The following is a 24,851-nucleotide window of genomic DNA, read 5'->3' on the forward strand; positions in this document are numbered from 1 at the left end:
CCCCGACCCGGAGGGGCTGGAAGCCACCGTGCTGCCGGTCCCCGCCGACCCCCGTGGCGCTGAGACCCCCCCCCATGGCTCGCCCTCTCCCCAGCATTGCGGCCAGCGCCTGCCTGCAGCCCCCCGGGGAGAGCCCCAAAAAAGGGGGAACCCCACAGAAATGGGGGACCCCACAGAAAAGGGGGAGGGGGGCTCCATAAAATGGGGGACCCAGGGAGCCCCGTCCCGCTGGGAGCTGGCCGCAGAGAGGACGCAGGAAGGAGGCTGGGGGAAAAAAACACCACCACAAAGCAGGAGTCCAATAAAACTATGTTTATAAATAAAAACAAGGAGGTTGGATTCGTTCGTATAAAACCCAGCGGGCAGGCAAGGGAGCGAGCGGTGGCCGGGGAGGCTGCTGGGTGGCATGAGGACAGGGGCGAGGGGGGACGGGCTGCGGCGTGCCGGTGCCGCCCCGGTCCGGGGGCGACGGGCGCTGGGCGAGCTGACCCTGCGGGGACAGGAGAGGCTCCAGGAGACGAACGGATGGCACGTGAGAGCTGGCAGAGGGGTCGTGGGCGCCATGCGGACCCCGGAGGAGCAGAATACATGTCGTCTCTGAAGTATAAAACTGCAAACACGAAAGACCAAAGGAGGCAACGCGCGCGGAGGGAGCTGTGGCGCCGAGCGGAGCTGAACGTACCGACGTACCGAGCTTGGCACGGGGCAGGGGCTGCCCCCGGCCCCTAGCACCTCTCCTTCCCGCACCCCAGGCAGAGAGAAGAGGAAAGGCTCCAGGATCCACGAGAGGAAGGAAGAAGGGGAAGGAGCGCCGGAGCAAGTGGACTCGCCTCGCTGCGTGCCCCCCTGCGCTCTAGGCCCCAGCCCAAAGAGCTCCCCCCGGGTACCGTACGCAGGGGGGAACGGGGCAGTGCCAGCGCTGTCCCTCCCAGCGGACAAGCACAGGGGACCTCCACGTTCCCCAGAAGCGTGACAGTGAACCCACGGTGCCCTCCCTCTCCCCCTGGCTGCACCCCGGCTCTTGAAGAGAGCACGCTGCCAGGCAGAACTGAGCCTGGCCACAGCTGCCCGAGGGACAAACCCTACAAACAAGGGGCAGCAGCATCCCAGGCAGGAGAGCAAAGGACAGGGTGGAGGTTGAGGTCCCCGTGGAGGTTCCCTCAGGCCGGGCGAGCATCCGCCCCCACAGCCCCAAGCCACACAAGACCCACAAGGCAGCGCCAGGCAGAGACCTGGCCCAAAGGGGAGGCAGGAAGGAAGGGGCAGCATCTCTCCCCTCCCCCGGAGGCACTGAAGCCCTGGAACATTCACGCGTTGGCCAAAAGGCAACTACAACGGGATTGAAAATGCACGTAAGGCTGGGCCCCGCTCCCCTCTCAGGGCGTCTTCCGCTAGGGGGAGAAAAGCAGCCATCTTCAGCGCCATGCGCGCCCAGCGCCCTTGGAGCTCCGTGTCCTCCTGTCGGGCCACGCCACGCTCCAGCTCTCCCCCCTGCGGGCGGCAGGCTCAGAGAAAGTCAAACACCCCGTAATTCTTTGCTGCTTGATAGAAGAAACACAAAAGGGTGAAAAGAAAGAAGAGATGTTTAGGGCGGAAGGACCGAGAGGCGGCAGCGACACACGGGCAAGCAGCACAGGGCGCTGGGACGGATGCGGATTAATGGGGTTAGAGAGGACGGCAGGAGGGAATTACCATCGACAATACACAAGTCTGGTGGCGGGATGGGCTGGCAGCGCTCTGCAGGCCTGCCAGGCCCGTCCACCCCGCTGGAGGAGGGATTAGAATCAAGGTTTAGTTCCATTTATTTTTTTTCCCTTTTTTTTCTTTTAGTTATCAAGACCAAAAAAAAAAAATCCCAAAAAAACAAGGGGTGAAGCCAGGGCTGGTCCTAGGAGACAAACGACGGGGATGGGGTGGGGGGGAGAAGGAGGGGCAGCAGACAGACAGGGGACGGGCGCTTCACATTACATCCACAAAGAACTCACTGGGGTTGCCCATGGCCATTCGGAAGGACTGTCTACTGGCTGTCAGTTCGGGGGGCACAGAGGCCAGGTCACGGCCCGGCGGCGCCCCGGGGGGCCCCATGGCTGAAGGCGGTGGTGGCATCAGCAACATGGGGGGGCTGAAGAGAGGGGGGAGGCCGGGCGGCCCGTACGACTGCTGGCTGTGGTGGCTGCGGATGCTGTGAGCCAGGGAGTGCTGGCTCCGCTGGCTGTGCTGGCTGGCGGGCACCGAGCGCTCGCTGGCCGCGCGCTCCCGCCGCATGCTGCTCCTCGTGGTGTGGTCCGACTCGCTCCCGCTGCCGCCTGACTTGGACTCCCCGGTCTTCTCTCTCTCCTTCCTCCTCTCGCTGCCGCTGCGATTGGAACCGCTGCTCCGGCTCCCTGCGAAGCGCACGGGGCAACGTTAGGTGACAGCTCTGAGAGGCCAGGAGTAAAAAGGAGCCTCCTCTAGCCGGGAAAGGACTACGGCACACTGCAGCACAGCCACCAGCTTGCACAGTCCCTGCTCTCTCTTTGAGTCCCATAACCCTGCTGGGATGCACCTAAATAAAGGCTTTTCCTCTGGCTCCCACCACGCACAGGGGCTTGTTTAAGGGAGCAATCTTTTCCCGCTGTTACCCTGTACTGAACAAGGCACCTGCCCGCAAAGGCACGTTTTTGGTCCTTTTCACTCACCTTCACTGTGCTGGCTGCCTGCACTGCCCCCTCCGTAGCTGTAGCCTGGGTCAGGGAAGCCGGGGTGGGGGTTGTAAGGGTGAGGCGGTGGATACTGATACGGGAAAGCCATAGGCCAGGGTGCGGCTCCTGGGTGTGGGAGCGGAGCCAAAGTGTCCTGATCGGAGGCACCGCTGGAGCCGTCGTGATCGTGAAGGGACAGATTAGCCATGTCTGCAAGGAAGCAGAGGAGAGGGTTAAGCCAAGTGTAAAGAGCCACGTGTGATGAAGAAGCTCCGTGTCCACCCTAATGGGGATAACGACGGGGTAAGGCAAGGAGACGAAAGAAGCTGGCGCTCTCCCTGCTAGGCAGTATAACCATTTGTGCTTCCTGGCCGCACAACAGCCAGGCTGGGCAAGGCAGAGCTGTCCCTGAAACGGAGAAACCAGCTTGGTGGGCAAGGACCACACCAGAGCGACATGTTCCCCTGCCAATTACTCCCCTCCATCCCTCTTATTTGAGGGGAATCCAGTTTTCTGAGCACCAGCCTCTTGCCAGCGCTGCAAGTTCAGAGCCTGAAAACGGTCAGAAAAGACTTAGACGTTGCTTTGCCCAGGTGACAAGGTAACAAAGCAGGTGACTTCCAGCTTCACAGCTCCAGCAGCATGACAAGGGAGCTGGGATATTCTTCATCACGCTCTACCAGCGTCCAAAGAACAAGGGGCCCAGCCTGGTGGCAATAGCTGTAGCTATGTCCCCACGGTACCCCTGGGGATCTGCAGGACCCTGTCCCGCCCCCATCCCCTCCCTCCCACCCGTGCCAGAGCAGAGCCAAGTTCCGTACTTCCACAGAGGTCCCCGAAGATGTAATAGCACTGTTCAGAGAAGGTGATCTTGTTGACGGTGTGTCGGATGTAGCCAGCCTTCAGCAGATTGCTGGCATATTTGCGGGATTCACGACGGTCTGTAAAGCCCTCCACGTGGTGATACAGCCAATCCACCACATCCGAACCTGCCACCAAACATCAGAGTTAAATACAAGAAGGGAGAGGAAGGCAGCAGCCCCTTGAACCAGTGAGCCACACTCTAGCCATGACAAAGTGGGTCAAAAGGTGAAAAGGGACGCACAGCCAAAGGTTCGGTTTGTGACCCTGGCCTACTTAACAGTCGGTTTACAGTGAGGAGATGCTCCTTTGGTGAGCATTTGCTTGGGAAGCAGGCCACCCACTCCCCACTCCCCATCTCTGCTGGAGGCAGCACAGTCTCTTACCGATGAAAGCATTGGGGATGGTGATCTTCAGCCACATGCGGTCACGCACCTCCAGGCCTGACTCTGGGGAGGCCATGGCTTTGACAATGGTGGCCATGTCGCTGTGGATGGACAGGTGAAAGTCATCGAGGCCTGTGGTGTGGACAAAGGGAAAGGAAGCAGAGATGAGAGGGGGAAGAAAAGGCAACAGTGCCACGTGGAAGAATCACATACACGGGAGGAATGGGCCAGGGAACAATACATCGCAGACAGCCCCAGGATGCATGCTAGCGTAACCCCCCTCCAGCCTTCCAGTGCTATCCTTCACAGGCCAGCTGTTTTTTTGCACAGGTCCTGTGCAAAACCCAAGCTAGAGTCTCCTTTCTTCCAGCCAGTCTCAAGCAGCTGAGATCCAAAAGCTGCCAACTGAGCCCACAGAGCCCAGGACGGGAATTCATCGCTCCTCGCAAACTTAAAACAAACTCCTGTCTTTTTGCCTCACTTGAACTCTCTAGACCTTTGCTTCAGGGTTCTACGTACTAGAATCACCCAACACACTGAGAAAGCAACCAAAAGAGCCCTGCTGTGCTCAGCAGGCCCCCACCCCACTGCAAGAGCCTCTCCATCCTGCCCTGGCTGTTGTCTGGGAGGGCTTTGCTTAATCCCTCTGGCCTCACGCTCTCAGCTGGTAACTCCCTGACTGCCCTCTGAGCCTTTTCTCTGCAGCTGCCACAGCTCCTGGATCGCATCCAGGATCTTCTACTCTCCTTAAGTAGAAGGCATAAAAATGCGGTATAAATTCACCCAGCCAGAACTCGTACTGATCCGGGCACCTGCCTGGTCAGAGCTGTCTCCCTCCCAGTCCCTCGGCAGGGCAGAGCTGGCCCGGCCCAGCTGTCCCCAGGCAGATGTATTGCTCCCCTCAGAGCACAGTGAAGGCGTGGAAGCCGTGCAGCGGGAGGAGCACGGAGGCACAAGAACTTACGTTCGGTCTCTGGGATGGAGCTGGTGATGGAGGAGCTGGTGGAAGTGATTGTGCTCATGGATGGACTCATACCGTACGCTGGGTAGGTGCCAGTCATCGCTGCCGTGTGGGACACCCAGGCTGCCGGGTCAATGGGCCGGATGGGCTCACCTGCAACGAACAGAAAGTCAGTCAGCAGCTCTAAGAAATTATTTCCTCATCAAATCAACCTCTGGGGGAGGGACAGGGACTCAGCACAGCCCATTGCATCCCCAGCATCTGCCGGGACTCACCCGGATCGGAGCATGGAGAGTCTGGCCCAGCCCAGATCCGCTGGGGAGCAACTGGGAGAGAAAGAAGAGAGGGAGGGTCAGCAGGACAGGTGCAGAGGGAGAGATCCCCCTATGGCTCAGGGAGGGGTTTCTCTTTCCTCTGGCGCCCCGAGCAAGTGACCTCCCTGCCCCAGTGAAACGCGTCCCCAGCGTGATGTGGGAAGGAGGGCTGGGCTTGTGGGCATTTTGGCCTGGGAATTGGACATGGCAGCCTCCCTAGAGGAGAGCTGAAACCCCACCAAACCCCGATTCAGTGTCCCATGGAGTCACACACACACAGAAGGAACAAGACAACAACCAAGTAAGTGCTTAAGGCAGGGCTCTCACATGAGCTGGGCACCAGCGTTAAGGGTGGGTCAGCTATCCACTTACTCCTGGGTAACGAGAAGCAGCCTCGGGGGCTGGGGTCCCAGCACTTGGCCACCGTCAGGGTGATGGGCCTGCAGCGAAAAAGGCAGAGGTTAGAACAAGAGCCTGCTGGCACAAACCCCTCCGTGACCCACTGACGTTGCTGTATGCTGGCTCTCTCCTGACAGATGGGGAGAAGCTGCCAGTACAGCGTCCTTGTCCCTCCCCCAGCTACAGCCTTCCTCAGAGGCATGGACAAAATGGAGCAGTAACCCTCCTGTTAGCCAGGCTATGCAAAAAGATACCACAGCATCCCCAGAAAAAGGGATCTCAATTCGCCACCACTCTGCTGGCTCCAATTCCTGCCTTGGGCATGAAAACTTAGAAATCAAAGCAAGGCCAAAATCCCAAGTTCTGGGTTCCTGCACACCTGCTGGCAGACACGACTCGCACACCCCAAGCACATCCCATACAGCTGCCTACAGAGGTAAGAAACAGCCTCGGTACCTACCCCGGCTTGTGCACGATCTCCCTCAGCACCCGCACAGCATCATCGTTGCTCATGTTCTCAAAGTTGATGTCGTTCACCTGCAAACAACACAAAGGGGTGAGTCCCAGAGATGCCACCAGAGGCTGAGCTCCCCGCTCAGCTCAGCAGTGACTCAGCTTCCCTCTTCCAAGAGCAGCTTCCTGGGTTTAAGCCTGCCAAAGCGCGCAGGGAGGCTTCTGGGTCTTTTCTTGCTGCTCTCCCAGCCTCAAAGATGGAGGCACGTGGGCGTGAAGTACCTGCAAGAGCATGTCTCCTGGCTCAATCCTGCCATCAGCTGCCACAGCACCGCCCTTCATGATAGAGCCAATGTAAATGCCTCCGTCCCCGCGTTCATTGCTCTGTCCCACAATGGAAATGCCCAGGAAATTGTATTTCTCTGCAGGGATGGAAAGAGAAAGAAGTAAGACACCAGAAAGCGGCAGGCACAGGCAGCCCTAACCTCAGATAAACTATGCACTACTAATGGGCACCTGCACCCCTCTCTCTCCCAGTGAGACCTCCTGGGATGCAGAGGAACTCTTGAGACACCAGCGCTTCAAGGCAAGCCACTTCCCTAAGGAACCCATCCCCCTCACCTCCCCGTGTGTGCTCTCTTTGCCCCCTCCCCAGTTCCTTCTCCCCCACCCCACCTCGCTCTGGAAGGACTGCAGGCACACCTCCCACTCACCCATGTTTAGCGTGACAGTGATGATGTTCAGGGACATGGTGGAGTCCGTGATGCTGCTGAAGGACGATGACTGCAACAGAAGTGAAACACGAGATGTCCTACGGCGCCTCGGTACCGTGCCCAGCCCCAGCCCCCTCCACCTGCACTCCTTGCAACCCCCCGTGGCACCGCAGCCACAACCCACAACTCCAGCCTTATGCTGGGAGCTTTGCAGAGCCAAAGGGCATCAGCGCAGCCCGTATGACCCCTCCACAGCCAGAAGGTCTGCGGTCCCACATCTTGGGCTACATTGGCCCCAGTGAAGGGTCCGCAACATTTTATGAAATCTCACCGCTTGAATTCAACCTGCCCACAGCAAACACGGCTGTATCCCTGATCAGCCCTGGAGCACCAAGCGGAGAGAGCCACCAGGCAGCCCACTCTGCCCTGCACAGCCCTCCCTCGGGATCCGCAGCCCCTGGGTACCCGCTCAATGCGTGGAGCCTTCTGTTTCCGCCGGCGTCGCTTGTGCCTCCTCATTAGACGGGAAGCGCTGCTTTGCTCTGTTGAACTGCTAAACCTAGAGGCAAAAGCCAGAGTCAGCTCTTCTGCTGCTGGGGTGGCGGCTCTGACAGCAAGTCACAGAAAAGGGCACAGGGAAGAGAGGATTGCAGGGAAGAGGAGAAGAGCATGTTTGTGGGGGACAAACAGCACAGGAGCCTGCTGGGTGAGCTCTGAGATGACAGCAAGCCTGAGCATGGACGCTGGAGAATTACTATGAATTACTATGCCCTACAATGGCATCTCTGTGCTGAGAGGAAGGGGGAAGCCAATGTTCTGCCAAGATCTAAGCTCTCCTACCTGCTTGTGGAGTCATCTTCATCTGAATCGAAGAAGCTGGTGGTCTCCAGCTCACTGCTCATGAGCGTGGAGGAGCTTTCGTACCCGCCCAGGTCTCGGCGCCGCTCTCCCTTCACTGTACCGTTCACCCTGGGTGCTATGAAACAAGACGACTCAGCGTGCTTGAGACAGGCCACAGGGAAACACACCCTTCCCCTCTGCAGGGCTCATGGCAACCTTCTCAGAATTAATCTGACCATCAGACACCATCTAGTGCAGGCTGGCTCTGAGTCCACCTTGGGATCAGATCCATTTTCTGCAGGTTACCAAATCTACCCCGCTAGAGGATGGAGAAGAGGCTGATCGGCCACTAGGAAGAAGGCTGCTGAGATTGTAGAAGACTGCTGCAGCTGATCTGAGGCAAAGCGAGGACCAGCACAGTGTGACAAGGCTACAGCACACTCCACTTTTCAACTAAGGAGTGAGGCTCTGCTGTCTCTCTCTCGCCCCTGAGACTTCTACAGGAGATGTCTCCTTTGCCCCCAAAGGTTTCATCACCTATGCAACACAAGGGTCACACCCCGCCTCCAACCTGAGGCCCTTCTGTGCTGGGAAGGAGCTACAGAGCAGACGGAGCTGCCCCATGTCTGCAGCTGGTGCCCCGCTCCGTGCCCCGGCCAAGCCCAGCAGAGCTCTTGCCACGTTGCCAGCACTCACCATGCTCAGGCCCATCTTTCCGACGAGGTCGTTCCCTTTGCGATGACACCACTGAGTCTGTCTCTGTTTCATTGTCCAAGTTTTCCCGACTCCCCCCAGTGTTGGGGCTGCAATGAAGAAAAGGAACAAATGTCCAACCAGGAACAGCCTCAGCAGGCTCTCTCCACCAGCTAGCACGAGCCCCCAGCCATCAGTTATTTTCCCCTTCTGAGGGACAGGCATAGAGGTGGTGGGGAGCAATCACAGCACACCTATGAGCGCAAGGAAGAGGACTGGGGGAAACTGTCACCTCTGTGCCAGCCTCCCTGCACTACTTTCAGCACCTCCTTGCTCCCTGAATTACACAGCTCCACTTGAAAGCTGCTCCCAGCCCCACCACCCTCCCTGTGCTGGCTGTGACCCCTGCCACTTCGGGTAGCAGCATCCCGGCCCTTGCCCTTCCCACCCCGCTTTACAGCAAAGCCACCACGGGCCCCTCAGGAACCAGGACAGGAGCCCAGGTAACTTACTGGAAAGAGGGGGGCCTGGAGTCTCCGATGCCTCCCGTGCGCTCCATGGAAGGCGGCAGCTCTGTCTGGTTATCGGCACAGACCGACCCCGCATCCGAATGGGACCCCTCTGCAGACACCAGCTGGAGGGACGAGACAGAGGACGAAATGGCTGAGGGAGGGCGAAAACACCTGCAAGAGCGGCCAGACAAGTTGGCCGAGAGCCTGTCTGGCCCAGGATCCCATCTCTGACAGCAGACGACAGCAGATGCCCGGGAATGGGTACGGAAAGGCCAAGCGTGTAGCAAGGTTCTCCCTCAACGCCTTCCAGGAGCCGGCTGTGTCTCGGCAATTCCTGACCCAGCAGCGAGGCCCAGGCGGCTGGCAGCCCTGCGCGGAGACCGACAGCACCTGCACACCCCCACTGCACAACGCCTAAGCTCGGGTAACCTCAGCACGTGTCTTCGTGGCGAGGAGAGGATCCCCAAGTTCTTCCTCCATCGGAAGAGACCACTCCCGGTCATTCCTTCTTCCATTTTAACCGGCACAGCTTGGCCTTCAGGCTCGGGGACCCAGCAGGGCTTTCACATTCCCAGTCCGTGGGAGTTGAGCTCAGGGCTGAGGATGGCCTTGAAATACTCCAACGTGCTTTTTTTCCTGGCTTCCACAAGTCCTGTGCAAACTTTCAGCTTGTGCCCAACTAAGCCCCTTGGGCATCGCACCCAGCCAGCCGCTAGAAGGCTCAGCATTTCCCGGGTGCAGAAATTTAAGAAATGGTCAAACACCAGGAACTATTTCTACTGGTCGAGCTCTGAGGCAGCCCAGGCACACCTACACATGTGCCTCTGGCTCTCAGATAAACCACCAATTTCAGGGCTCAGGGAATTAGACGAAGTTTCTCCTGGGGGAACGGGCTCGCCGAGGGGATGAAACTGCTCAGCTGAGCTCATGGCGAAGTGGCTCCCCCAAAATCACTCCTTATGCAGGTTTGCCCCCACCTCTGAGCTGCACCGTGCCGGGCTAATTCATATTAGGCAGGACAGGAAAGCAACAAAAAGCCTTTTCTTTACAAGAGACGTTCAGGGACCTCCAAAGCAGAACTGACAGAGCCCAGAAAGGAGCCCTCCCTTACGCCAGGGAGCAAGTCCCCGGGGAAAGGCTAGAGCTCAACAGCAGGGGAAGATCAACTTCTATTTTAAGGACTTTCCAACGTGTCTTTTCATTCCTGTGCTTGTCTGCCCCGTGGTTGTTCCCTGCCCAGCACAGGCAAGCATGGGGACAAATGTCTTCAGAATACAAATGTCTTCAAAACCCAGACATTTGCACACATTTGTATTGGCTGGAAAGGAGCCGACAGCTGCTGCCCAAACCCTAACGCTCAGTGCAAAAGTCTGCGTTTGCTGAGGAGGGACCCCAAAGATCATCGTGGGGGCAAGGGGAGAACGGTCTGCTGCCAGGGAGGAGCTGGGACAGAGAGGGGGGTGCCAGGAAGACAGAGCAGCCCCGAGAAAGCCTCGGCCGAGGGAGCAGACAGGGCAGAGAGCACCCGGGGCTGACAAAAGCTGCGGAGCCCGTCCTGCAGGCCCCGGGACAAGGCTCCTGCTCTGCAACTGCCGAACCAGCTCTGGTCTCACACCCAGCTCAGCCTCCCTGCCTCCAGCGGGCCCCAGGCACAGGCAGAGCTCCCCTCCCGGCACCTTCCCAGGCCACATCCCACTCCCCGAGGGCCACGTCCCCGCTCCGGCGGCCACAGGGGAAAAGAGATGCTGGAAGCGGCTGGCACTGCCTAGGGAGAAGTGATAATGCTCTGCGCTGGAGTCGAGACCGGGCAAATAAATCCGGTCGGAGGGAACGAGCCGCGGGCTGCTGCCAAACAGCACTGAGGAGAGGAGAAGAGAGGAGAGGGGTGGTGTGTCCCTGAGCAGGGGACTGCTCCTGCCTTCCTCCCGGGGCTGGGATTTCCTCCAGGGAAGGTATTGACAACCACCCCACGCTCCTCCTGCCTCTTTCGCCGTCAGGAAATATTTGCTCCGATCCAAGCCCCTATCTTTCCCTCTAGCTAAAATTAGTACCGAGCTCCTAAAATAGCCTCGTTCCAGCCTGTCTGGCACAAGCGGCGAAGCAAGCGCTCCCCCAGCCCCTAACCGCTCCCAGACAGGGAGACTCGCAGCAGGGGGAGAAAAAGGGTTCATCAGCGGTGCACAGGGGTCCCTGAGACTGCTGTCACCCTTTGTGCAGGAGCGCTGACGGAGGCTCTGACCCCGGGCACAACGAGCAGCCAGGGTTTCAGAGGCTGCAGAAGCAGCAGCGCGGTGCCCTGGCCGGATCAGAGCACACGCTAATGGTCTGCGGGCGGCTCGGAACAAACCGTGCTGGGTCTGCGCCACTCCCACGGAGCCCTCAGCCCCCGAGAGCCACTGCAAGGAGGGCAGGCGGCTGCGTGGAGGCGTGAAGTGCAACGAAAAGCAAGCCAGGTTTAAAAAAAAAAAAATAAAGAAAAAGCGATGGAAAGGGCTTGGAGCCTCTGGGATGCTCTGGCAGAGCACGTGAAAACAGAAATGGAGGAGTGGGGAGATGCCTGGGGCCATGGCTGGCCGTGCTGCCAGGGGTCCTACAGCCGCTAGAGGGAGGGCAGCGCAGCACGGCCACTGCGTGCGGGAGCCCCGAGCCCCCAGCGCCCTCACCACTGGTGAGACCTTGCTGTTTGATGCAGGGACGGAAGTAGTTAGGTCACATCCAGCCCGATTTGCAAGAGGCTGGAGATTTCCCAGTGTTTACTGGCTATTTGTTGGCACCCGGGACTTGGTTCTGTTCCTGGGGCAGATGCACACACGCCGATCAGCACAAACTGCGGCTCAGCAGCAGGGAAAAAAGGGGTGATGGGCTATGGAGGACGAACACCCTCTCCCCCCCCAAACAGAAGGTCCCCTCTGGGGCCGAGGCAGGCATGCGGGCATGGGGCAGAGCATGTGCATGGCACGGCACGGAGGGAGAAGCTTGTCCTGCAGCTGCCCAGGCAGTACCTTTAGTCTTCAAGGCAGCCAAATCCAGTCCGCTTCACCAGCACTAGAGTCACTTAAAGCCCTTTGCGCCAGTCACCGGAGCGGGACTTTCCTTGGGAAGCTGACCCTGCCGTAGGGGCACACGGGTTACAGGCTGGGACCACCACCTCTGCCAAGCATCCCTTAGGGTGAGCTCTCCGCAGAGGGGCATCCCACGTCTTGCCCGGCCCGGGGGACCCAGCAGTCCGCGGCTCAGCCTCCAGCAGAGAGGCTGGAGCGCGGCAATCCAGTTCATCAGCTTCCGTAGCAGTTAGCACTCCGACTGTGCAGAGCAGTCCCCGTGCTTTACTTGGCACTACGCGATCAAACGGTGGCTTTCAGAGAGAGAAGAAACAGGCAGAAAGATAACGAAGGGGCTCGCTTACCCACGACACCACGCGGCCGTTGAAACAGGGCAGCTTGGCATTGTCGTCGGAGATTTCTTCTTTCACCACCCTGGGGAAGGGAGAGCAGGCAGTTAGAGCTGGAGCCAGAGCTTCAGAGGAAAAGGCGGCTTTGAACGTGGGGCGCTTGTGCCTGACAACAAACAGCCTGGGGTCGGGGGCGCAGAGAGGAGCAGCACCCTCCTCCTCGCACCAGCAAGGGGCTGCACGGCCCCTTCTGTGTCCCCAGCCACGACTGCCAGGCTGGAGGGGAGAAAACCAGGGCAGAGCAGCCTCCCCCAGGTGCATCCAGCTGTTCCGTCCTCAGATATGTTAATCAGTCCAAAAAAAAAAATCCTCAGATACATATTTCCACCAGTTTGCTTATTTCTAAAGAAACACATAATTTAAGCCTCTTTAGAAAGATCTGAAATCATCACGGCCTATGCCAGAGACTTCCAGCAGATGAAAGGGAAATGCATTAAACATGCCGCCTCCCAAATGTTACTGTCGCTTTTTAATTACAGATATCATATTTCAACATCCCATCGAGCTTTATAGTTGTGCCACAATGTCATCTTCCTGCGTTACACAAACAGCTTCGGTATCATCAGTCTTCGCGGCGAAGGGAGCTCGGAGATTTCTTTTCCCCCATCAGTGCAAACATCCGCTTGCTTTGAGGATGAAATTCCTCCTAGTTTAAATATCACTGGGCACCTACATAAATTTTCCCCCAGTGAGTATGCAGTCAAAAGCAACTTGTAAATGCACCAGATACAATTAATACCATCTCTGATAAGTCAAATTTAATGGGAAAAGAGGCTTTTTGAGCAAGCTCGTATTCCTTTATACTCAAATGACGACACTTCAGGCATTTTTATTTAATGCAAAGACATCTTACAGATTGGGGTATTTCTTAACTTTGAATTCCAAATTATATTTAAAGTAGTTTGATGCATTGTGCTTAAAGAAAGCTATGTAGTAACTAAGCAGAGCATGGATTATGTTTGGGGGAAAAAGAATCCAAGAGAAAAAAGAACAAAAAACTAAAGGAATGTGAAACAAAGGGGAATCGCATCTTACAAAAGCAGCAGAGCGTAAGTGACAGCACACAGAGGTGGGATCCCATCGGCAGCTCTCAAGGTCCCCAAGCCAGTCCCCAACTCACGGAGAATCGAAGAGGAGGCAGCTGTGGCACCCGGAGCTGTGACCCATCGCCCCCGACGGCCCCGCAGCCCGGCCACTGCCACGGGGGCGCAGCACGCCGGCACCCGCGGGACCTGGCGCCGGGCTCCCGGCTGCGCCCGCTGGCACGCTGACCCGAGCAGTCGCTGAAAACGGGGCAGGAAACCTCGCCGGGGCACCAGCACAAGGCAAATGAGAGCCCGGCCGTGGGGAGCAGCCTTGCCCCACCCCGCCAGCCCCACGGGTTGCGCAGGCTCGGCAGAGCGGCGTCTCTGGGGCGAGAGGGAGCGCGCCGCCTCGCTGCTGCGGGCAGCTGGGGGGCTCACCGCCTCTGCCCGAGCTGGGGGCTGCCAAAGGGCCGGGCGAACGCTAGCTGTGCCCAGAAGGGCAGGCCAGGAGAGCAGCTTGAGCTGTCCGGCCCCACTCCCAGCACGGGCGCCATTTTCTCCTCCAACAAGCGGGGAAAAGCAGGAAAGGATCGGTGAGGATGGATTAAAGCCCTGCCTGCTTAATGCTTCTTCGGTACTCCCCGTGCCAGCCTGTGCCCGAAGCCCCTCAGGCCAGGCTGAGCACCCAGCACAGGCAGGCTCCCCCCCAGCACCGTCCCCGGTGGCTCCCAGGCCGGCCCTTCCCAAGGCAGGCGCGCTGTCGTCTCCTCGCTTCCCGAGGCACGCACCCTGGCCTGGCCGCGCTCGCATCCATTCATGCTGTCGCCAGTAGCCTGGACTCCATCCAATTCCTAGAGAGAGAGCTTCAGGCAGGGCCAATTTCCAGCGCCGCGCTCTGCTTGCTCCGGGACGCAGAGTCCCGTCTGTGGGCACGGGGACGGGGTGACACGCTCGCGGGGTCAGGGTGACCAACCCTAGGCGCAACGGAGCCGTTCCTCCTGCGGTGGGGACAGAGGAGGCACCCCCGGCCCCCTCCTGGCCGGGACCACGGCGCCTGATGGAGAACAAGCAGCTTCTGTCTGAGGGCGGGTGGCTCGTCGCTCCCGTCACCCCACTCCTGCCCCAGACATCCCCAGGGTCAGTGCTCCCCCGGAGCAGTTCTCTCCCCACCCGGCTCCATGAAACACCCCCTTCCCCACCCGCTATGCTGTTTATCACCATGGATCACAACGAATTATATATTTAGACCCTGCAGGGCAAAAGCTGATAGCGCTGGGCTTGGTTCGGGCACATGCCGAGCTGCAATCTCTCGGCAGCTCTGCTGCCGTCCGTCAAGCCTCGCGCCGTGCCGAGCTATTCGTGTCCGGCATTCCTCGCCAGCCTCGGCCGAGCCCCCGCCTCTCGGCACCCTACTCAAGCCACGCTTCTGGCACCAGCAGGACTTCAGGTTCGCGTCAGGAGCCGCCGACCGAGCAGCCTCTGGGGGAGCTGTGCGCGGTGCCACGTCTCTCCTCCTGCACGGGGAGGCAGCCATGTGGGGAAACCTCCCTGCGATTCTGCTGGGAAGAGCCCTCCGCTGTAGGGGCTGCGCATGGGAATCCCGAAAGAGGAGCCCCGGGAGGCGTTCTGGTTCTTTTGGATCCCTAAAAACCTCTCCCTTTGGCAGGAGCCACCGCGACCCAGGGAAAACATCTGCCCAAAGCTGATTTCAGAGGGACTGCTTTTAGTTTACCATCCGTCACGACGGTTTCCCGTTTCCCCGGGTTTGCAGCCCTGGCGGGGGCGTGCGTAACGTGGCAGGGAACAGAGGGCCAGAGAAAGCTCCCTGCTGGAGGGAGGCAGCCCGAGCACGGCCGGGGCGAGCCCGCGTCCGACCTCCCCTCGGTGCCGGGCAAAGCTCCGCTCCGCGCCGAGCCGCGCTGCTGATGTGCTGCGGACAAACCGTGCGCTGGGCGCCCGGCCCGCAGCCCCAGCGCTCCCCAATGCTCATCTGCATTGAATTTTCCAACAAAGAGACCTGCGGGAGGGAGGGAGAGAGAGAGAAAGAGGGAGGGTTACTGCGAGGCAAGCCGAGTGGGCGGATGATTCAGCCTCCATCCCCAGTGACACGGGGGCGGCTGCGCGGGGCCAGGCCGAGGGGGAGGAGGGGACGAGGCTCTGGTTGCTGCGGGAGCCAGGCTCGGGTTTTGCAGAGCATTTGTGAAAGGAGAGCGGGGCCTGCCAGGGCTGACACAAGCAGCACATCTGCTCCCATGCAGCTGGGGGAAGGGCGGAGAGGGAGGGGAGGAAGCCCAGCTCCGGCCCTCGCCCCATCCCGACGCTCCCGCCGGCTTCTCCGGAAAAGCCAGCGGCTCCTCTCCCTGCGGCCTGGGAAGGTGCCACGCTCCCAGCTCCCCTCCTGCTCCCCGCTGGCAGCCTGCAAGGAGGACGCGGAGCCGGGCGGGTAGACGCTGCCTTCTCTAGGGAGTCCCGGAGCGGCTCAGGAAACGAGAGGGTATTTTATATCACACGGTCACGTCCTAGGAATGAAGGGAAGGTGGGGAAAGAGAGAGCGCGTACAGGAGGGAAAGGAGGCACTAAAAAGCAGCCCTGGAGAACGCCGCGCGAGAAAGCCCGGCCGCGCAGAGGTTAGCAGCGCGCAGCTGCCGCGCTCCAGCCTCCCTTCGGTGGCCTCCAGCCCAGGCGAGGCTGCGGATACAAGGGAGCTGCTCGCTGCAGCCAGCTCAGGTCCCTCCTGAGCAGGGCCCGCCAGCCACAGCGGGGTCCTGACAAAGAGCTAAGATGGAGTAACAGCAGCTGACGTGCCCGGGGAGAGGAGAAATCCTGAAGGCTTTAACCAAGGCTCAGGTGGGAGGGTTTGAGCCTCGGGCTTGGATGCACGCCGCAGCTCGGCAGCGGTCACTGCTGGCCTCTGGCAGCTCTGTCCCCCAGCTCATCTACCTAAGGGGAGGATGCTCAGAAAGGAGCAATCACAGGACACGGCAGCGATCAGAAAAGCTGAATCTGGAGCTGGAGAGGGTGGGGGGTCAGCATGTAGAAGCCGGAGAAGGGAAGCAACCCCTCACACACGTCAGACATCTTGATGGCGAGGATGAAAAGGAGTTTTGTTACCAGGGGAGGTGCAGAGGTTGAGAACACAGCTAGGCAGTGACAAATTCAGATTAAAAAGAAGATCTAAAACCAGTAGAGCAGACGAAAAAAAGAAAGATCTGTTCCTTTGTTTAGTTCAATTCTTGAAAGAACTTCACAGAACAGGGACGTTTTTTTCCAAGATCACAAAGAACAGAGATTCAGTATTGAAGTTATCCTCCTCTTACAACCCCCCAAAAGTGCACAGCTTACGTAGACCACTCCTATGACCTTAACAGCCCCTATCTCCTGCACCCCACAGAACCACAGAAAGAATAAATAAATCAGGAGACGTTCCTATCTGATAGCACAGGCTTCAGAGATTTGCACACCAAAAATGTGATCTCATTTTCCAGACCTGTAATACACACGCCTTAGGGCAGGGATGTCTCGTCTCCAAACGATTGTATAGATTAACGATGCCGAACAGTAAAAGGAAGCACCTTCATGTGTTACTATCCAAACGTGAGCATCTCCCAGCTCTGGAGCAAAAACCCCCTCCCTTCTTCAGGATCAAATGCTGGGGCCGCAGGAACGAGCTCTGCAGCCATTTCACCAGAAGAGAAAATTGGACAGGGCGATTCTCCAACCGAGCTGAGATTTCAGACATGAACTATTCGCCTGTTAGACTAAGCCCAGACATGACACGTGCTTCCCATGGGGATACAATCCCCTCAAGGGCTGCAGGTCCAACCAAAGAACACATACGCCAGCGATCACACGTGTATCAGCGAGACCTTGGGTTTCACAGGCAAACAGCATGCATCAAACAGGATTAGAGGATTTGAGGTGTCTGTCTCCGTAAGCCAGGCAAGTCTTCGGGTCTTCCTCACCGTATTTTTATCTTCCATGCAGAGGAGGAGAACATAGGATACAAGTCTGCAGTGCACTGTGGTGAGAAAGCCTCTCTCAGTGTAAACAGAGACTGTCGTTCCCCATTTTATCTTCCCCCCCTAAATCCTTAGACACAGCGTTTTCCAGCATGCCTATTTCAGAGCAGAGTAAGAGGGGAAACACAGACCTGTGGGTGTTTCAGCTCTGTTAGACCCCCCTCCCCAGAGGAACTGCTGCACTCCTGCCTGCCTGTACACCCAGCACCCCAGGTCCCTGTGGGAACGCGACCAACCTTGCAGCACCGTCTGTAACAGGGCTCTCTTTCAAGAAACGCCAAACAACTGCCCTGCTAGCACAACGATAACACGGCTCTGCACGGAGCAGGAGGTCACCTCTGCTCTCCTAACAAACCAAGGGTGCTTTACGAGGATTTCTCGGAGAGCAGATCACATTTCAAGCTACTACCTGCACCCCTCAGGAGCAGGGACATGGTGTCTAAGAGCAAAAGCACAAGAATAACCTCTGTCATTTTCAGCCTGTAGCCACCCCTCAACCCCACTCACCACTGCTGCTCCAAAGCCTCCCCGTGCACCCCACAGCTTGCTGTGCTCTCCCCTTGATGGTCAACGGGACAAGGACCAAACAAACATCTAAGATGGCAACTGTTTTCCCCAAGAACTCCTAATCACCACACCTGCAATCACCCTGTCGGACATACACCAGGAAAACTGCAGTTTTCAGTCATGCAGGTGTCACTGGGTGGGAGATGACAGGACAGCCCTACTGTTCACCTAGCCCAGAGACTGGAAAAGGAATGGCACTTAGGAACGAGCCGTCCCACCTCGCAGGCCTGCCCGGGAGCTGGACTTATCAAAGCAAAGTTACAGACTTGGATTTCAAAGGGAGCTGAAGGGCGCGGGCAGCCCGTCCCGCCTTGATCTCCGCAGTGACCATCTGGCTGCGGCACTGCTCTGCCAACCAGCCCGACAGGCCTCGCACCGACCCGGGGAGGGTGCTGCGCCCCAGCTGCAGGAGGCACCTCCGCGTGAATTAATCCTGCCCTGCCCAGGCGCTGCTTCCAACCCCCGCAGCCCCCAGAAGGCCGTTCAGAGACGGCATCAAAGGGAGCGTTCTCCAGGCCCCTGAAGGTTCAGTGACACTTTCGGGCTCTTTGAATTGGAAATCAGGACAAACGGGAACTCCCAGCAGAAGCCCGGCCAGACTCCTCGCTCCGGTAGCTCCATTTCAGCTCCTCAGCAACTCTGAGAGCTTGCCTACACAGCGCGGCACGAGGGTGCAAGGCAAGTGCAAGGAATCCTCGTGAGAAGGGAAGATTTGAGGTAAAATGTCCACAGGAAGGACCTCTGAGAAACTGAGACACCCCCAGGCAGAGCAGTGACCAAAAGCTGGGCTTGTGGTCAAGGTGGGACAAGAATCAGGCACAAAAAGGCCTCAGCTGGAAGGAGACATGTATGAAACGGGGCAAAATCCTGCCACTGTCGCTGTATTTCACTGATGGTGAGGAGGAGGCTTGGGCTATGACACATCTCCATCTGGATACGGCGGGCAGAGCCCGCGGCACGGAGCTGCGACACGGCTGACAGAAAGGACAGGGCCCGTGCAGAGGGGTGGACAAAGGGCTCCCTGAGGGCAGCCAGCACAGCGGTCACAGCACTTCTGTCAAGGCCGCAGAGGTTTCCCCAGGCCCCAGAGGGAATTCCCTGCGATTCTCCACAGACGTCACTCGCCCCCTCCAGCTAGAAAAGCAGCAGGCTCCCCGCAATGCCCAGGGACTCCACACTATGGAGACGACTGTGCCCGACAGCAAGGAGCTGTAAAGGGTCCCGGGGGGCTCAGCACAATGCCAGGTCCTGCTGCTGCCACACACAGGAGGGGAGAGAGGGACACGATGTGCGGGGAGGCTCCTGCGTGCCCTGTGAGGAAGGTGGGACCGGGCCTTCCTTTTCTGGCCCTCGGCTGAGGGACGCCAAGTCAGTCCTGCTTTTTCTTAACGGCAGGCAAAGCTCCTGCCAAAAAAGCGCTGCCGCTGTGGAATGTGCTGGGCTAGCAGTACAGCTCATTCCTGGAAAAGCATCAACTCAGCGGGAGAGCAAGGAGAGGAGAAGAGGGGAAAAACGGGGAGAGGGGGAGGGTGGGAAACGAGGTCTGAAGGCCTGGCCTTACACACCTGGGGAAGGAGGGAGACGCTCACCAGCACCCCCTTGTCCGGGCTCCCAGCACGGCAGCCCTGCCCGGCACCAGCCCCCTGCTCCCCGAGCACCTCTCTGCTGGTCCTGAGCAGGGCTGGGAAGGCACAGACCAAGGCAGATGTCTGCGGGGAGGAGCGAGGTTCGCTCCCCCCACCGTGCTAACAATTAATTTGTATTTAATGACACATCTCCCCTTGGAGGTGACAAAACAGCCTCCACACGTGTCCTGCCCTCAAGACACCAGCTCTCGCTACCCTCTCCTGGCACAAACAACTGGGTAAGCTTCCCAAGGAAACCTGCCCAGCGTCCTACCTGGTGGGAAGAAGGGGCCTTGGAGGATAACAGATGATGGCTGCACCTACTGCTCACATGCAGCTGCGGTACCAGCAGCAACATCTCTGCTAACTGGGTCTATGAGCCATACGGACAACCCCTATAAAAACAACAGGGAGTTAATAAAGCTCAAAACTTTAAGTCCTACCACAAAACATTTGCCAAAGACAATGAGAAGGTCTCACGCAAAGAAGGGCCTTTCAGAGCTGCAGCTGCATAGCAGCAAAGACAGAATTTTGTCCCTGATCCCAGGCTATTGCAGCACCCTGATGAAAGGGCAAGTAGTGACACTACATCCCTCTGGCCCAAAAATGCTGGAAGCAGAGAGCATGAGGGGGTCTGAATGCTCTTAAGAACCACTTCTGACGAACGCTAGGTCAGCGACACGTGTCCTTTTTCTTCCTCACCTTCAGGTCCTGGATAAAGGTCAAAATCTCAAATATTCGCTTCACCACAAAAAGGTCAGCAAGCTGGGAAGAACTTGGAGAAAAGCAAAGCACAAGAACCATGGTTTAAATGACTGGCCTCCTGCTTTTGATGGCGTCAGTACAGAGGACGCTACAAGAAATTCCCTGTACAGCCAGGCAGGGAATAGAGAGTATTTTAGTAGCGTTTTATATACTTCATTTTGTTCAGCTAATACCAATCCATCTTTACCAAACTCCTTTCGAGACGCAGGGCTGAACAATCCACCGAGCAGCTCAATCTCCTACCAAGCATCATTTACCGGACCACCGGCGCTTGTCCTGCAGTCAGCACCCAGCGAACAAGCACATACTGTTCGACTGCTGGAAGGAAAAGACAAGATGCTCCCGTCCCAACCAAACCCAACGAGCGCTGGCACACAACCCTCTCAACTAGAGGCCCAGACGTCGGGTGACAGCTAGCTGTAAAGCAGGAGCCAATCAATTACTGCAAATTAAGAGGAATCTGATTAGCCAAGAAGCAAGGAAAATGTGAGCTGTCTCCACCCTGCTGCTGGTTTATTCTCCGCAATGGAAATTCCCGCTTCTCTTTCTTTTCTTCATGGAAGGCCTGGCCCACAGTACTCCTCCTGACACCGGATGGATATTCCCCTGGACAAGGCGATTTCTAGGCAGCCAGGAGGCTGTTGTCTGCCAAGGACTCCTCCAAAGGAGCGTCAGAGGCTAACAGACGCAGGGTGCAGGCTGTGGTGTTGATCTGGAAGGAAGGTGTTTCTGCAAGCAGCGAGGCTTGTGTGTTTCAGCAGCCTGGCTGGAAGTGATGACTGGCATTAGTCAGTAGGCTGTGCGAGGTGCCATGTACAGAAACCAGCCCAGATCCTGCCGCGACTTGCCTCCACACCAGGGATCAGCAGCCGTTCCGACAAGAGGATAACTTCCCCCACAATTCAGAAGAGGACGGTGCTCTGCAGCACCACAGCACCACACCACCGCTGCGGGACGAAGGCCAGCTCAGAGCTGCTGCTTTTCTTTCACTGCGGGTCCCCGGGCCCAACCTGCCACACACCATCCAAAACCTTCCGACAACTGCACCGCGGGCCAGGTAATGGCCGGTGACCTCCAGAAGCCACCACCACACGTCTCAAAATGCTGGGCTTGCAGAGGGTCCCAAAGCCAAGGCCGAGGGCTCCCAGGTCCTTCAAGGCTGGAGAAGCGCAGTGGAAAGCAGCACACGGGTCACCCTACACCCGAAACTCCCCCAGCGCCAGAGCAGAGACACTCACACGTTGTTACCTCAGTAGGGCCGTCTGCCGGGCCTGCTGCTAGGTCAAGCTACGACAAGGCCCTGGTTTTGAGCTTCCTAATTGCTGTGGTACTGGTACCAAGTTTTCGGGAAGCGCCTCTCCTTCAGTCACACACAACGTCACCACAACCGCTGCGTGCCAGCACCATGCTGGCCAGCAAGGAGCCCGTTTGGTCTCTACAGGTGACACGAGGACAGTCCGCAGCTCCAGCACAGACGTGCACCATGAAGTTCCCTATTACCAGAGCACGAACCTGTGTGGCACGTCCGAACTGCCCCAAGGAAACCCAGCCAGAGCGTGCCCTCAGCTGCTGCCCCCTGAAACTCCTGCCAGGGGAGGGAATTCCCTGCCCGGGCAAGGAATAACTGGATTTATGTAACCTAAAGAGTTTTACGTCATTCCACAGCTCCGTCTGGAAGGGAAATCATCTCTCACGAGCCCCTGCAGGACCTAAAGGTGCATTTACCAGCTCCCTAAGACAACAGGAGGGCCTGCCACAGGGGACTGATGTGCAGCTAGGGCCATGGAAATCCACCCATCTCGGAGTCATTAAGAAAACATTCAAATGAGCGAGCACAATGCAGTGGCAAGACTTCCTGCACCAAGCCCCGGCACAGGTTTCCAGCACAGCAGGGCCCCGGCTGGGCCCACGGGCAAGTCTGGGTGAATGGCACTAAAATACTGGTTGAGCTAGGCAGGGCTGAAGGAACCGGGACAGCTCGTTAGCCGGGACAGCTCGTTAGCCGTATGCAAACTGCAGGACGGAGTTTGCATACCCATCACAGCTTCTGGGGGGGGAAAGAAAAAAAAAAAAAAAGCTTCGATTTGAGAAGCTGTTGCGCCCTGGGGCCAAACGCAGCAGCAGCCTTCGCCCTGCCTGTGCCCGGCTGATCCCGTCAGGCAGCCACGCTACGCTTATGGCCACGCTTCTGACACTGCTCAGTGCAGATCTGAACCCGACCGGGGGGTTCGGCACACAGGGGACAACCGCTTTGTTCATGGGCAGTGAGACACAAAAGGACCTTGAGCGTCCTGCAGGTCGGAGGTGGGCAGAGCGATGCCCAGGGGTAAGCACCAAGTCCTGTGGGCGGGCAGGCTGATGCGCTAGCACCAGCGTCCCCGCTGAGACAATCCACGCGGAGCCACAGCTCCCAAAACACGGACCCCTCCGGCAGACCCTCACTGTATCCCAGAAGCAGCTGCCAGCCATCAGAGGGGCCACGTAGCACGTGAATTCCCCTCAAAACGCTAGGGGCAGTTCAAAAAGCAGCAGAGGAGTGCCTTCCCACACTGCGGCCGGTGCCAGCTCTCCCAGAAACAGATCCCCGCTGCAAGGCACATGAGGAAGCCCTTCCCCTGACAGCTCCTGTCCTCTGCCAGGACCAGACACGGATTCCCAATGCAGTCACCACTCGCTGCATCTTTTCTTCCTCCATTTCTCAAGAGAGAGCAAGCTTCAGCAAAAACAAGACAAAATGGATGAGCCACGGAGGGGATAACCAAGGCAGGACTCAGTGGAGCAAATGCTGCTTCTGCTGCTTTCGATAGTCAGGCTGGAAAAACACCGCCTCTGGCACGTCTCCTTCGATAAATAACTGGTACAACAATGACGGCAGCCCCAGCCCTCCGCTGCGGCACAGGATTACACGGCACAGGAAGGGCAGCATCAGGCATCTCTGCCTGCCAAAGTCTCCAGAGAATTTCAACCCGTTCCTGCATGGGCTCGATGTTATTGCTACAACAAAAACAGCAGCGATGGAAACAAGTGAAACCAAGAGCCCCAGAGCAGGGGCTCGGGGAGACACGAACACTTCAGCTCCGCAAGCTTTCCAAAGCAGCTCTGTGGAGACAGCAATACCCACAAGCCAAAAACTCCACGTTCTCCTAGGGCCGCTATGGAATTATAAAAAAAAACATACAAAATTACAACGATTAGATTAATTGCCATATTTGTACCTCACTTCAGCGACTTCCACAAGGCTTTCGCGAAAGGATTCGGTTCAAAAATTCCCCGAGGGGGCCGGCAGCAGGCCGAAGCTTTCCCTAACTCACCGACCCGGCCCGGGGGCCCCGCAGCAGCAGGGCTCGCTCCGCTGCCTAAGGAGCCAGCGGCCGGGACACACAGCAACACAGCCACGTGGTGCCACATCCCCCTTGTGCAAAAGCAGCAGCCAGCCAGCGCAGGTCAGAAGGGCAGGCTCCAAATAACAAACAAGGGATGGACAGAGGAGGAAATCAATAGGAAACACCAAAAAAACACAGCCCCGGCTGCTGCCTCGTCAGATGCGCACCGCGATGCAAAGCTGGTGTGACAACAAGAAGGCAATTTCCTGCAGGCACGGCCTGTGCTGCGTTCTGCAGGCCCAGCTTTCCTTCATGGGCTTTTACGCAGATCAAATATCCCAAACCACAACATTGTTCTATCTATTTGGACGCAGTCGAGGGTGGAGGAGTAGCAGTTCGTTACAGCAGAGACCCTCGGCTCAGAGCAGCTCAGCAACTGCCGCGCAGACACGCGAGAGGCTTCCCACTCCTTTAAGTGCAAGAGGCTCAAAAAGGACTTGAGGAATTTGAACTATGTTCCCTACACCTCCCCATACACAGCCTCCAGGTCAGGACAGAGGGCCGGATGCCCACCGAAAGAAAGGACTGAAGCCAAACACGCCGTGTAGTGGAAAAGCTAATGGAGAAACCCCATTTTCTCTGCTTACACTCGCAGTGCCCTTCTTCCCCGAGCACCCCCAAGCTCACCGTGGCAGTAAGACCTGGACATAGAATAAAACCTGGACATCTTCAAGGCCAGCCACAGAGCGGTTTGCTGGGAGGGCGGGTGGGGAAGTCCCATGTGAAGGAGGCAGGGAGCAAGAAGAGGGACTCATAAAGGGACTCAGAGCGCTCAGCCTCCATCCCTGTACGCCAACACCTTCCTTCATGCAGTCCAACGCCCGCCGCTTTGTCCCCAGGTGCCGGTCCTGCTCTCACCCGCAGCCACCAGGGAAGCGAGGTCGCTTCTGGCGCTGCCACCGGGAAGCTCCAGCACCCGCTGTGCAGGCAGGCTTTGGGAACGGCCAGGTTCTAGATGAAATGCTTAAATCTGCTCTTCACTGGGAACTGGAAGACCGAGCAGTGGCCTCCTCCATCATCAATAGCTCCTGTGACAATGAACAACGTGCAGGCCAAGCTCCCCATGGTGGTTTCTGAGCCGTTTTTAATGGTGCTTGACCTTATGTCAGAGATCAAACCATGCTTGTGCCCAGCTGCGGTGCAGACAGCCAGGGCACACAGCCTTACTTCACGACAGTGCTCGTAACATATCAAGGTAACGTT

At 57.8% G+C, this 24,851-nt stretch overlaps 1 protein-coding gene across 4 annotated transcripts in view; it reads right to left on the minus strand.

The window, feature by feature from the left end:
* Positions 1-297: 297 nt before the first annotated feature.
* DVL3 (dishevelled segment polarity protein 3) overlaps positions 298-24,851 on the minus strand; it is a 30,960-nt gene continuing 6,406 nt past the window's right edge. Inside the window, exons 2-16 of one of the 4 annotated variants that reach the window (XM_080603840.1) lie at positions 12,220-12,289; positions 8,814-8,935; positions 8,305-8,411; positions 7,609-7,744; positions 7,234-7,327; positions 6,769-6,838; positions 6,338-6,477; positions 6,063-6,139; positions 5,531-5,643; positions 5,165-5,215; positions 4,893-5,042; positions 3,929-4,060; positions 3,503-3,670; positions 2,679-2,891; positions 298-2,384 (exon numbers count right to left, since the gene is read on the minus strand). In XM_080603840.1, coding sequence (XP_080459966.1) covers positions 1,960-2,384; positions 2,679-2,891; positions 3,503-3,670; positions 3,929-4,060; positions 4,893-5,042; positions 5,165-5,215; positions 5,531-5,643; positions 6,063-6,139; positions 6,338-6,477; positions 6,769-6,838; positions 7,234-7,327; positions 7,609-7,744; positions 8,305-8,411; positions 8,814-8,935; positions 12,220-12,289 — 2,068 coding nt within the window. In that variant the 3' untranslated portion in view covers positions 298-1,959. The remainder of the gene's footprint in view (positions 2,385-2,678; positions 2,892-3,502; positions 3,671-3,928; positions 4,061-4,892; positions 5,043-5,164; positions 5,216-5,530; positions 5,644-6,062; positions 6,140-6,337; positions 6,478-6,768; positions 6,839-7,233; positions 7,328-7,608; positions 7,745-8,304; positions 8,412-8,813; positions 8,936-12,219; positions 12,290-24,851) is intronic. The other 3 variants (XM_080603841.1, XM_080603842.1, XM_080603843.1) reach the window with 3 other exon arrangements.

Source organism: Anser brachyrhynchus (genome assembly GCF_964034855.1).
Source record: "Anser brachyrhynchus genome assembly, chromosome: 9".
Classification (NCBI taxonomy): Eukaryota; Metazoa; Chordata; class Aves; order Anseriformes; family Anatidae; genus Anser; species Anser brachyrhynchus.